Source organism: Arachis stenosperma, chromosome 9 (assembly GCF_014773155.1).
Source record: "Arachis stenosperma cultivar V10309 chromosome 9, arast.V10309.gnm1.PFL2, whole genome shotgun sequence".
Classification (NCBI taxonomy): domain Eukaryota; kingdom Viridiplantae; phylum Streptophyta; class Magnoliopsida; order Fabales; family Fabaceae; genus Arachis; species Arachis stenosperma.
In genome coordinates this window covers 1,618,601-1,631,028 of record NC_080385.1, presented here as the reverse complement: position 1 = coordinate 1,631,028, position 12,428 = coordinate 1,618,601, and the positions used below count along the sequence as shown (strand labels likewise).

The 12,428-nt window shown below is 25.4% G+C and overlaps 1 protein-coding gene across 1 annotated transcript in view; it reads right to left on the bottom strand.

Moving 5' to 3' along the window:
- LOC130950616 (pleiotropic drug resistance protein 1-like) overlaps positions 1-8,028 on the bottom strand; it is a 36,130-nt gene extending 28,102 nt beyond the window's left edge. The window contains exons 1-11 of the mRNA XM_057879169.1: positions 7,940-8,028; positions 7,173-7,515; positions 6,168-6,288; positions 5,888-6,061; positions 4,972-5,131; positions 4,773-4,849; positions 4,633-4,686; positions 3,079-3,471; positions 2,166-2,447; positions 1,196-1,512; positions 363-526 (exon numbers count right to left, since the gene is read on the bottom strand). Coding sequence (XP_057735152.1) covers positions 363-526; positions 1,196-1,512; positions 2,166-2,447; positions 3,079-3,471; positions 4,633-4,686; positions 4,773-4,849; positions 4,972-5,131; positions 5,888-6,061; positions 6,168-6,288; positions 7,173-7,513 — 2,083 coding nt within the window. The 5' untranslated portion in view covers positions 7,514-7,515; positions 7,940-8,028. The remainder of the gene's footprint in view (positions 1-362; positions 527-1,195; positions 1,513-2,165; positions 2,448-3,078; positions 3,472-4,632; positions 4,687-4,772; positions 4,850-4,971; positions 5,132-5,887; positions 6,062-6,167; positions 6,289-7,172; positions 7,516-7,939) is intronic.
- Positions 8,029-12,428: the final 4,400 nt, after the last annotated feature.

The window sequence follows — 12,428 nt, the reverse complement described above, 5'->3', positions numbered from 1 at the left end:
TTTTAAAAAATATTTTTTTTTATTTTTTTAAACTAGTTAATCACTAAAAAATGTACTAAATTCATCAATTCTGTCAAATAATTAGTTTTTTGCTTGATTTTTTTAATTCTTTAACTGATTTATTGTCAATTAATATTTTATCTAAATCAAATCAGTTTGATAATTAGTTTTCAATTGAACTGACTAGTTTGGTGTAGAATAATCATGCTTAATATACTAGTGTGTTTTATTTTATTTTATTTTTTAATTAAAAAAAACTAGTGCAATAGAGCAATGTGCTACATACTAGTAGTGACTTTTTTTTTTTTGATAAATTAAATAGGAAACAAATATATAGGTATATATATGGTAATTGGACTCACTTCTGGATAAAATGAAGCCACCCAATAGCAAAATTATAACACCTATAGTTGCCCCAAATGTGTTGGCCACAATCACGTTATTCCTAGACAAGGCAGCAACTGCTCGGAACAGTCCAGAAGCCATTTGGCTGGTTAGGAACAGCACCAAATATTGCTTGAAGAATCTGCCAAAAATAATATAATATATATAACCTCAAACTATATAATTAATTTTATGTGTATGTGTGAATTGACACAAATTTGTGGCAATAAAAGAAAAAAAAAAGTGATAAATAATAGGTTTTTGCACCAGTGTCGGTAGATATCAGTGTTTTTTAAAGTCGGTTTCTGAAACTGTTGCTATTTTTCCGGTTTGTGGCAATTTTGAAAGTGATTTAATAGTAGAACAACGATATTCCTTAATTTGCGACGGTTTACATAAAACTGCCGCAAATTCTCTACTTTTATAAGCAGCCAAACCTCTCAAACCAAATCCATCTTATTTTCAAAAACTTTCAAGTTTATCACAAAAAATATTATAAAAACTTATATTTTATGAATTTAATTTTTAACATATTTTTAATATTATTATTAATATAAAAATAATTTTATAAATACATCCAATCACATAATCACATAATATCTTATTAATATCATGTAAATAAAAATAAATATTTTTACATCGATTGTATAGTTATTTAAAAGAATAAATATATATAATTAGAGATTGTATAAAATATTTTATACTGTCAATTAATTAAAATTAAAAATTTGTAAATTTATCGTAAAATTCATTAATGGAAACGTACTTTTTTTTTCGCGACACTAAAAAAGAAGAGAAAAAGACGTTGTACCTGGCAACATTTGAATCATATCCAATTACATAGTATGTGAGGAAGACCCAATTAGCAACATCAAGAAATGATAAAGGGATCTTAAGGATCCAAGTGGGTATGGCATATGCCCATGAAGGATAAAATAGATGATCCCTTTGCTTGTACAAAACTGCAAGCTTTGCACTCGCCATTGAAATTTCAGATATTCCAAGTACTGTTAGCATTGATAGTGAGAAATATAAAGCACCAAAATAAACACTTCCATCATCAATAGATTCTCGGTGCATCTTTGTTCGTAGAAACAGAGTCATAGTAATTATTGCAATCATCGTAACCTGTAAAAAAAATCATATATTGTATGAATTTAATTTAAATACATTATTATTTTTGTAAAGTAGTCTTATATGTATATCAAAATATGTATTGATATATTAATAAAAATAATTACTTTTTATATTAATTACGTAAATAATTATTTAAAAAAGTAAATTTAATTAAACGATTATATAAAACGTTTTACAAACATTAAAATTAAACTCTTATTATATACATATAAAAGCATTGATTCATTATTTATATAAGTTAGTTAGTAGATGTGCTAATAAGTTATAACTCAAATAGTATAGTTTTTCCATACTTATTTAAAAATTTCGGATTCAGAGTTTCACTTCTAACTTTGAAAAAAAAAAACTAGTCAGTAAATGTTGATATTTTATTCGTTTTATATTTTAGATTAAAATACGAGTACTAATATATTTTTTAAATTCCACCTTAATTAATTTGCTAATTTAAATATTCTTCTGATCATTTCAGCCAAATAACAATTAAAATTTTTTTTATTACTCCTGATAATTTATTCATATCTTATCACTTAATAATTGTGGATGATTATTTGTCTATAAAATTAAAAATATAAAATTGTTATACATGTTATTAGTTCAACAACAATAGCAATAATAATTGAAACAAAAGTTGCTAAAAAACTTGCCTGGCTCAACTTGAAGATATAAACAAATGAATTTCTTTTCAAGAGCAAATACTCCCTTGAGATGTTAGCCTTTACTAGTTCCATCAAATTAGTACCATATTTTTTTGTGGTTAATGCAGCTCTGTGATTCATAGACTTGTCAAATGGAATTGAAAGTTCATCAACCATTCCCTTGCCAACGTGGAATGATTGAAATGCCTCGGCAAATTGAGTAGCAGATATGAAATTATAAGGTTTATCTCTTTGTGACCAATATTGCTCTTGATCCTTTTTAGAAGTTACCTATAAGAAGAGATAATTCAGATATAAACACTTCTTAGTAATTATTTTGAAATATAATTTACAGAAATTGATAAAATTTTTAGGACATATATAGTTTACTCAAAGTAACTGCATATCATAAAAACGTCAATGCTGATAATTTTAACAGTAGAACATAAAACTAACTTGATAGGTATTAAATTGGATTAATTTGATCATCTACTCAAAATAGATAATTCATTTAAGATAAAACCTAAGGTTTTGATAACTAATCAGTCAATAAACTAATGATAGAGCTAAAAATTTAAAAGTTTAAAGTTTAATTCAAGAGTGGGGATTAAATTATATATAATAAAATAATATTTTTATTATAATATATATATATATATATATATATATATATATATATATTTTAAAATAATGTTTATATTTTATTATTTTTAAACCACCAAAAAATCATACCAATTTGATCAATTAACTAGTTTCATTAATTTTTTGTAATTCTTTAACCGTTTCATTGTTCACGAATTTTTATCTAAATCGAACTAGAACAATCGATTTTCAATTAACCTAATTAAACCGGTTCAATTCGAATCTCAGAACATAAAATCTTTAAAATAAAAAAAAAAATAAGAGGAGAAATTTGACTTACTTCTTGAAGAAAATCAGCAACACTTTTCCTTTCAGGACAATTAAAACCCATACATTGAAAAAAATCAAGAACATGTTGACGGGGTCCTTGGTAAATAATTTCACCATCAGAGATCAAAACAATGTCATCAAAAAGTTGATAAGTCTCCGGTGTGGGTTGTAGTAAAGAGATGAATGCGGTTCCATTAAGAATGTGAACATATTGCTTTAAAGAGTTCACAATCTGAAAAGTTGTGGAGCTATCCAAACCGGTTGAGATTTCATCCATAAACAAAGCATTTGCCGGTCCAACCAGCATCTCCCCTATAGTAACTCGCTTTCGTTGTCCTCCTGATATACCACGCAACATTTCGTTCCCTACCATGGTATTGGCACAAATATCCAACCCTAGAATCTAGGGTTTAAGGTTAAAGTAAATTATAACCTTTATTCCAAGAACAATACGACGTTACCAGTAAATATTATTATTATTTTTTGTCAACAATAATTTATATCCATATTTACTTATGTGTTGCACACAATAAATATATAATTTGAATTTATATTTATTAGAGTTTTACACACATGAATCAATACAATTTGCATTTATATTTTTCAGAATTTATATATATGAATTAATAAATTTATTTATTAAAGATAATTTAATATTTAATTTGCACCGGCCAAATAATAACAAAAAATACTAAAAATTGTTGAACTCAAGAGTTCTTCTTTTTTTTATATATAATAAATACCTATTTTAATAAAGATGTCAAAAATATTTTTCTATAAAAATATTTTGTTTAGCTACATTTTAAAAGTGTGATTTATGAAAAAATATTAACACTTTAAAAGGAATAACAACACTTTTAAATAAAGATAATGTTTTTATGATGTACCAAAATTAAATACTACATTTTCACTATCCAATAGTTAAAAAAATATCTTCAGAAAAAAAAATTATATATTTTCGTTAGAATATTCACCTTTTTAATAAATAAATGTCAAGTTCAAAAGAAAACATAATACAAAGTAAATACAATGATACAAACAAAATTAAAACATATAACTACTTTAACTACTTATACATACTAAATAACACACTACCTACAATCTGACCACAAAAAAAATTTAAAATATACCTTTATCCGATCAACCACTTAAATTTTAAGGAAAATAATTCATGTTCTCCTAGACATTGTACTCTAGTCTCTAGCATATAATTTATATAAATATTCTCATAAAATTACTCATTTTAAAAATTTAAATTAATAATAATAATAATAATGGTTATATTTTTAATATTTCCTTTAAACAAGAGCTTCGTTTTTGGATTTGTTTGATTTTTTACATAAATATTCTTTTTTTTTATTTATCTTATACTATTTTTTTATTTTTTGAAATTTTTCAAAAATCGAACTCTTGACTTTTCGAATATAAAACTCTAATATCATGTCATAAAATTACTCATTTCAAAAACAAACTTAAGCTAATAAACAAAGATAATACTAATAATTATATCTCTTCTTAAAAAGCTTAAGAACCTTAAGGCATAGAATCTTATTTTTAGTGTTACCTTTAGTACATAATCTGTTACCAAACTTGCTTCTTGTCCTCCAATTGTAGTTGCCTGTTATATTAGAAACCAATCAAATGTAAATATGTGACATCTATTGAATACTGATTTTATTATTGTAACTTCTCTTCTCATCATACCTTCATGTAGACATCAATATCTGAGTCAGGTTTAATCTTTGCTTCCTTCTCTCTTCTAGACAATTCAGATAGCAAGTCTATTCATGCATGGATGGCAAAATTATTATTACCAATAATATAATTATGTGTTACACCCAAAATTAGATATGGAAAAAAAAAAAATCATTCATCTCTATATAATATAGTTAATATGACTAACCATAACGTGATCCAACTCCTTGGCACCTTGCTGAGAAAGTCAACGTTTCTCTAACAGTCATTTCTCCAATATGAACATCATGTTGACTAATATATGCAGCAGTTCTTTGAGGTACAAACTCGTTCATTTCATGCCCATTATAACTCACTCTCCCAGATACCTTTAGGCCAAAAGTCATAAAAAGGTTCAATTTGGGGCATTATAGGCACTTAGAAAATAAAATTATTAAGAAACCATGCATTATTATGGAGTGCTGTATAATAAAATAGTCTTAGTTTGGTAAAATTTTTTAAAGAAGTGCTTGTACTTTTTAAAAGCTCAAGCTTTTTATTTTGTATTTGATAAATAAAAAAGCTTATGTGTTTGTACATACTTCCAGTTTTTAAAAGATCAAGATACTTTTGAAAGTATCTAAGATAGAGCTTTTTAAAGTTGGCTTGTGCTTTTCAAAATTTAAAAGTCTAATATAATCTCGTATGTTAACTAATTTTCAAATTTAATACTTGCATTTATGTCTATTATAGTATTTTTAAATTTTAAAAGTTATTTTACTAAATACAATTGTTGTTGTTTGTGTTTATTAAAAGTTATTTTTAATTTGAATACTATATACTATGTATATAGTATCATATGGCAAAAAAAAAGTATCATATCATATATTAATTATATTTTTGTTTAAACCATGTATATAGAAACAATTTTTTAAGAGAAAACACTTAAAGCATTTTGGATTACGTTTTAATCTTCAAATTTTAGTATATTTTGTTTCTATAATTTTATAAACAAGAAAAGAAAAAATAGTGAAAATAATGAAATTTAATTTATTTTCTATTTCACCTTTTCTTTTACAAAATTCTAAAAGCTTACAAAATAGAAACACAAGCCAAATAAACAATCCTTGATTTTAATTAATTACCTTGAGACTTGGATCAAGCTTTCCTGATAAGGCTAGAAGAAGAGTGGTTTTTCCAGAACTTGGAGGACCAAGAAGCAATGTCATCCTATTAGGTTTAATGATTCCACTAACATCTTTGAAGATAGTCACTTGTTTCTTTTTGCTTGACATTATGTGTAGAAAAGTCAAAACACTCTACAATATCAAAGTGATTATTTAAAGATTAATGCGAGACTAATAATAATTAACTAATTAAAAACACAACATTAATTATATTATTAATCTTCTTAATTAGGTTTACCTCCACTAGATTAATAGCAAAGTTTAGAAAAGTAGGCATAGCTCTACTCCCCACAAGAACTTCAGCCTCAACATTAAGGTGTTCAAATCGAACTTCAACTGTTGGAATGTTAAGCCCAACCCTAGCAAAGTTGTAAAGACAAACAAAAGAGATAATTAAAGAATATAATATTATACAAAATAATTACTAAATTTGAAAAGTTTTATTTAATAGAATAATGCTAGAAAATTTATTTTTTTTTATTTTATTCGACTTTTTTTAAAAATTATTTTATATATCTTGAATTTCGGACATTAAATTATAAACTCTTAATCTTGTTTTCAAAATTTTAAATTCTAAAAAAAATAAAAATAAAAAAAAGCTAATGTTATTTTTCTTAGTGTCCAGTAATTAATATTAATTAATTAAGTAAAAGTTAATTTTTTATATTTTTTAATTAACAATAATATTTTCATGCACCACATAATTGAAATTCAGTAGGGAAATTAATTCCGATGATCGAATTTTTGTATAACTATCCATTATAATACCACAATTCCCATTTATTTTCATCCCACAACTAATTAAAAAATCATTGTTATATATTTATTGATTAGAAGGTTTAATTATTTTGTTGGTCCTATAGTTTCGTGAAATTTTTAATTAGATTCCTATACTTTTTTTTAATTAGATTCTTGCACTAAATTTTTTTTTAATTTTGTCCCTACACTTTTTTTCTTTTTATTTGAGTCCCGGTATCAATTTTTTTTTTTAGTTTGGTCCCTATACAATTAAGCCAATTACTATCAAGAGGGACCTAATTGAAAAAAAATTGGTGCAAACACCCAATTAAAAAAAAATATAGAGATCTAATTAAAAATTTTGCGAAATTATAAAGATCAATAGAGTAATTAAACCTTTTTTTATGTTTAAACTTAAAACACCTGTTAACAAAATCATTAAAATAAAAAGTATAAAACTTTTTTATTTAGACATGTATATCAAAATTTTTGTCTTCTTAATTACCTATCAATCCTTTCTCGGAGTTTCAACAAGAACTTCTCATTATCCTCTTCAGCAACCTTGACCAATCTATCTAGAAGCTTCTGCCTATCTTGGAATCCAAGCTCATTGATGTCAATCTCATTAGCCACACCTCTAGATGTGGCTAATAACCCTTTCCTCAAACGATCATATGTTGGTAGCTTCTCAAGTGAGGCCCATTTAAGAGCTTCTTCATCATCTTCTTCTTCACATGATGATGCCTTTGAGAAAACGTTTTCTGAGCTTGTGGTTCTGTTTCTCCTAAGTCTAAAACTAGTTGATCTTAGACTATTGCTTCCTCTGTATATATCACTTCCTTCCATTACTGTATCACCACAAACACACACAACAACAGACATATGAATAATTATATTTTTAACACGTTTTTTTTATATATGAATCGAATTTAATTTTTTTAATTATAAAATTTTTTTATTTTATTATGAAATTATTTATTTTAAAAATTTAAATAAACAGAAAATAAACAAATTATTATATCTTTAACAACAATGACACATGCAAAAAATTTAAATAATGTGGCAAAAACAATAATATATATAAAAAGTAATTTTAGGATAAAAAAGATTATATAAAAATTTAAGCAAATTTAAAAGAGATATTTATTTAAAGAGGTGTGTAAATATATAACCATTTATTTATCTCTATTTTTCAGTTTAAATTTTTTTAAAAAATACGTAATTTTATGACAAATGAATATATATATATATATATATATATATAACTTTTACCTCAAACTTTTTGCTTTGTGGAACCATATGCAACAGTAACAAAGGATTGTTTTTTTAGAGAGACCAAAAAAAAGATATGATGGAGAAACTAAAACAATAATGAATAATTTGTCGATGTGATGCCATAATTAAATCATGTGTCTAATATTTATAGGCATATAAAGGGTGGCGATTGGTGACTGTACTGTGTGTATATATATGTTCATACTCATCATCAAGGCTCATCAATTTCTTTTAGTTTATATTTAGAGAAACTCTTGGAACCAACTATTTTAATTAATATTTGTCATTATTTCATTAACATAAATGTTAAATTATTTTTAGAAAATAAATTATATTAATATATGTATGCAAATTTTAAAAAAATATATATAAATATAAATTATATTAATTTATATGTATAAATTCTAATAAATATAGGTATAAATTATATGTTTTTTATATATAAATTTTTTTTATTATAAATACCGATGCAAATTTTTATTGACTAAAATACTATTAAAAAATATCATATTTGTTGGAGTATTATTCTTATATTTATAAATAATTGTGTGAAAAGTGAATAAAAAGCAAGTTATTAGAGAATTTCAAATTTTAAATTTTTGTAATTCCTATAGATTTTAATTATTATTTAATCCAGAAAAATGTAAATGTGAACATTTAATTAAAAACGGAAGGAATAATAGTTTGATCACTTACATGATTAGGCACTACCCTAGCCTTAACTAACCCTACAAAAAAATAGAAGAATTATCAAAAACCTCCTAACACACGACATAATAACCAATATAATGGATTACGTGGGTGGGGTAAATGCCATAATTAAATGCAACATACTTCAAGAAAAGGGACAAATTTCTATAGTTATTTCAATTCCAAACGGGTTTCCTACAGCTATACTAATTATTTATGCAAACTTTAATTTCTATAATAGGACGGTGCTGCCACGCTAGGTTTTTTGACAAGGAAGTGATGATAACACACCTTATTGTTTAATCTTGAAAAATGGTAGGTAGGGAGCAAAAAGGTGAAAGGTTTTGAATCATAGTTATCAGAATCGAACTGATAATTAATCTGGTCATACAACTGAGTTATTGGATTACTGGTTTAATTGTTGGGTCACTGATTTACTCGATTAATCTAGTCATAATTAAATAAAATATAAAATTATAAAAATAAAAATAAAAATAAAAAATTAAATGCATATTTTCAAAAAATATATTAATAATTAATCAAATATCAATTTTTAGATATAATTTATGGTACAAAAATAGATAATAAATTAGTCACTAATACAAAATATTTTTTCAATTTAAATGAACGAGAGAAAACAAAAGATAACACAATCAATATCAATATGTCAAATATGTTTGTATAATAGATATTGTCATTTGTTTAGTATTCATGTCAATTCATGTTTAAAAGGATAAAAAAAATAAAAATTCATTCATGGTTATTATATATTAAATTTTTGTCATATATGTTATGAAGAAGCTTGATGGCACAGCAGCAAGGGCTAAGGTATGTATTCTTGTCACAACGTGTTCTAACCTTCCTCACTGCGTTTTTGGAAATTTATGGTGGACCCGCGGAGCTCTTACAGTGGTTCAGCGTGCTTGTGTATGGTGGACTCGCGCGAATTTGATGTGGTGTGGAGTTCGAACTGACCGATTTTTAACGAGTTTGACCACTATTGATCGATTCAATTATTTATTCAGTTTAATTTACTAACCGAACCGATCAGATTACTGGTTTGTCAGTTTTTCAATTGAACTGATCAATTCGATCCGATTTCGATAACTACTATGTTTTGAATGGTTTAAAAAAGAGAGAGGTTGAATTTAAGATTTTTTTAATTAAAATATAAAATTTAATTTGAAAAAAGTTCTTGTCAAGTCTGTTAAACGAAAAGTTATGAGATATTGTCTCATAATAACAGTAACAAAATATAATAAAAAAGAATAATTTGTATTATTATATATTTTAGTTCAGCTACTTAACATAATGTGCTTACATTTAATTTTCATCACAATAACAGTAAAACTTTTTATTATAATTTCAGAAAAAAATACATTCACCAATTTTACAAAATTTAACCTAATTTTATTTATTATTGTAATAATTAATGAATATTAAATAAAGTAAGTTTTGACTATTTTTTTATCGTTCTCATATTACTATACAATAAAAAACACATCAAATATAATTTAATTTAGACTTTTAAATTTAGTCAAATAATATTTGTCTTGGCATTAAATAAATTACTGTTTTCTAAACTTGACAAAAGTAATGTTAAGAAAAGAAAGAAGAGGAAAAAAAGTTGAAAAACCAAAAATCAACATCTACATTTTTAAGATATTCTTTAAAAATTGTCCATTCTTTAGTCTTTAGAAGAGAGATAAATTAAAGGGTAAAGTATAAAGTATATTTTTTATTCTTGAAATTTAGCAAAAATTTTTAAAATACTCTTAAATTTTATTTTGTTCTAAAAAATTTTTATTTGCATCAAATATACAATACATATAACTATATAGACACAAAAAGACATTCAATCTTTTATTTTATTTGATAATTTAAACACAATAAAATATACAATTCAAAATTTTTACTAAAATATCAATTTTATCCTCACCATTTTTCTCCAGCACTATTTTTGCCTAATCTCTTTTTCATCAAGTTATCATCAACATCAATACCACTATAATTTTCAACCAAATACAAAAGTAACAATATGCCAATCTAAATTAAATTTAATAAAATAATTTTTTAAATTTATTGCATATCTGTAAAATAAGATATTCAGATTTAACTTTTTAATAAACGAAGAATAGAAGAGGAAAAGATCGAAAACGTTCTTTTTGGAGGGGATGAACGACTTTGCTAGAGAGAGGATGTGGAGGGAAGCGCCGTCGAAACTTGAAACCGCTAGCGGATTTGGATGACGATGGATTTGGACTCCCGTAGCTCGAACCCTTCGAAAGAGAAGGAGGAGTAGATGCAGCGGTTCTTGATGTAGGAGTAATGGCAATCGACGGCGAAAAATAATGAACGCAAATTTGACTATCCGAGGAATAGGACAAGACAGAGAGAGAAGGCACAGTGGACAAAGATGAAGAGTGGAAGAGATGAGTGTTGGGCACCAAGAAGAAAAAGTGGGAGAGAAGCAACAGTAGGCGTTGCGAAGAAGAAGAGGGAGAGGCGGCGATCGGCGATGGGAAGTAAGAAAGGATAGAGGATATGGAGCTGCTGAAAACAATGAGAAGTTGCAGAGAAGGAGGCTATGCATGAGAGAAGAACTGGAGACAGATTTGGGAGGATGGGGATTGAATTTGAAATTTTGAAAATTAAATAAGGGTAAAATTATAAAAATTTAGTGTCTCACAAGTTATGTCTAAGTTTCTCAACTATTTGGAGGTACACAAATTTAGGCTTAGTTTGGTAAATTTTTTATTTTCCAGAAGTAGCTTATAAAAGTTAACTTTTAAAAGATAGCTTTTTAAAAGTTGTAGTATTTTTGTTTGGTAAATCAAATAAAAAAAAGTTTTTAATAAACACAAGCAACATTAATTGCGTTTGGTAAAATAGTTTTTAAAATTTAAAAATACTATAATAGACATAACTGTAAGCATTAAATTTGGAAATTAGGTAATATATGAGATTATATTAGACTTTTAAATTTTAAAAAGCATAAGCCAATTTTAAAAAACTCTATCTTAGGTGTTTTCAAAAGTACCCTGATCTTTTAAAAGCTGCAAGTACAAGCACATGGTGTTTTTGATTTGTTAAACACAAAATGAGGAATTTAAACTTTTAAAAAACACAAACACCTTCTCAAAAAATTTTACCAAACCAAATCTTAATGTCTCTTATGTCCATTCATATCTTCCCGTGTTCATAAAAAAATTGTATTTAATAAACTAAAGAGACGTATGTCACGGTGTCTATGTCTCTTTGAATAACAACCAAATGTTACCTAAGTTTCTCTGTGCTATCCAATAAGCTTTGTCCAATCCATATAAGGTCCAAATATATAATAACTAATTTAGTAAATTATTAGTGTATATGTAGCAGTTTTGAAAAAATATTCACATGGCATAACTTAATTTGAGGTTCGAATAGTTAAAAGCTACATAGAATACAAACGAAGACAAAAAAAAAAACAAAAAACAAAAAAGCAAAAAAAAAAGAGATCCACTATGATGTTTTATACTCTTTTAATATTTCTATTTTTTTCTCTCTGTATGTGAGTAAAAACCTAGTTGAAAATGTAAAAGGCTAAACTTCAGATTTTTTTTATCAAATTAACAATAGAAAATGTGTTACAAATATCTGTGATTTATTGCCTTCACTTCTTTAATTTTTTCAAATTATTAATAGATGTACAATAATATTAGATATTACACTCACCGATATATTAACGGTACAAAAAAAAATAATACACTTACATTCATAAATGAAACTTTAAATTTTAATAAGAGAAACTAAGTCT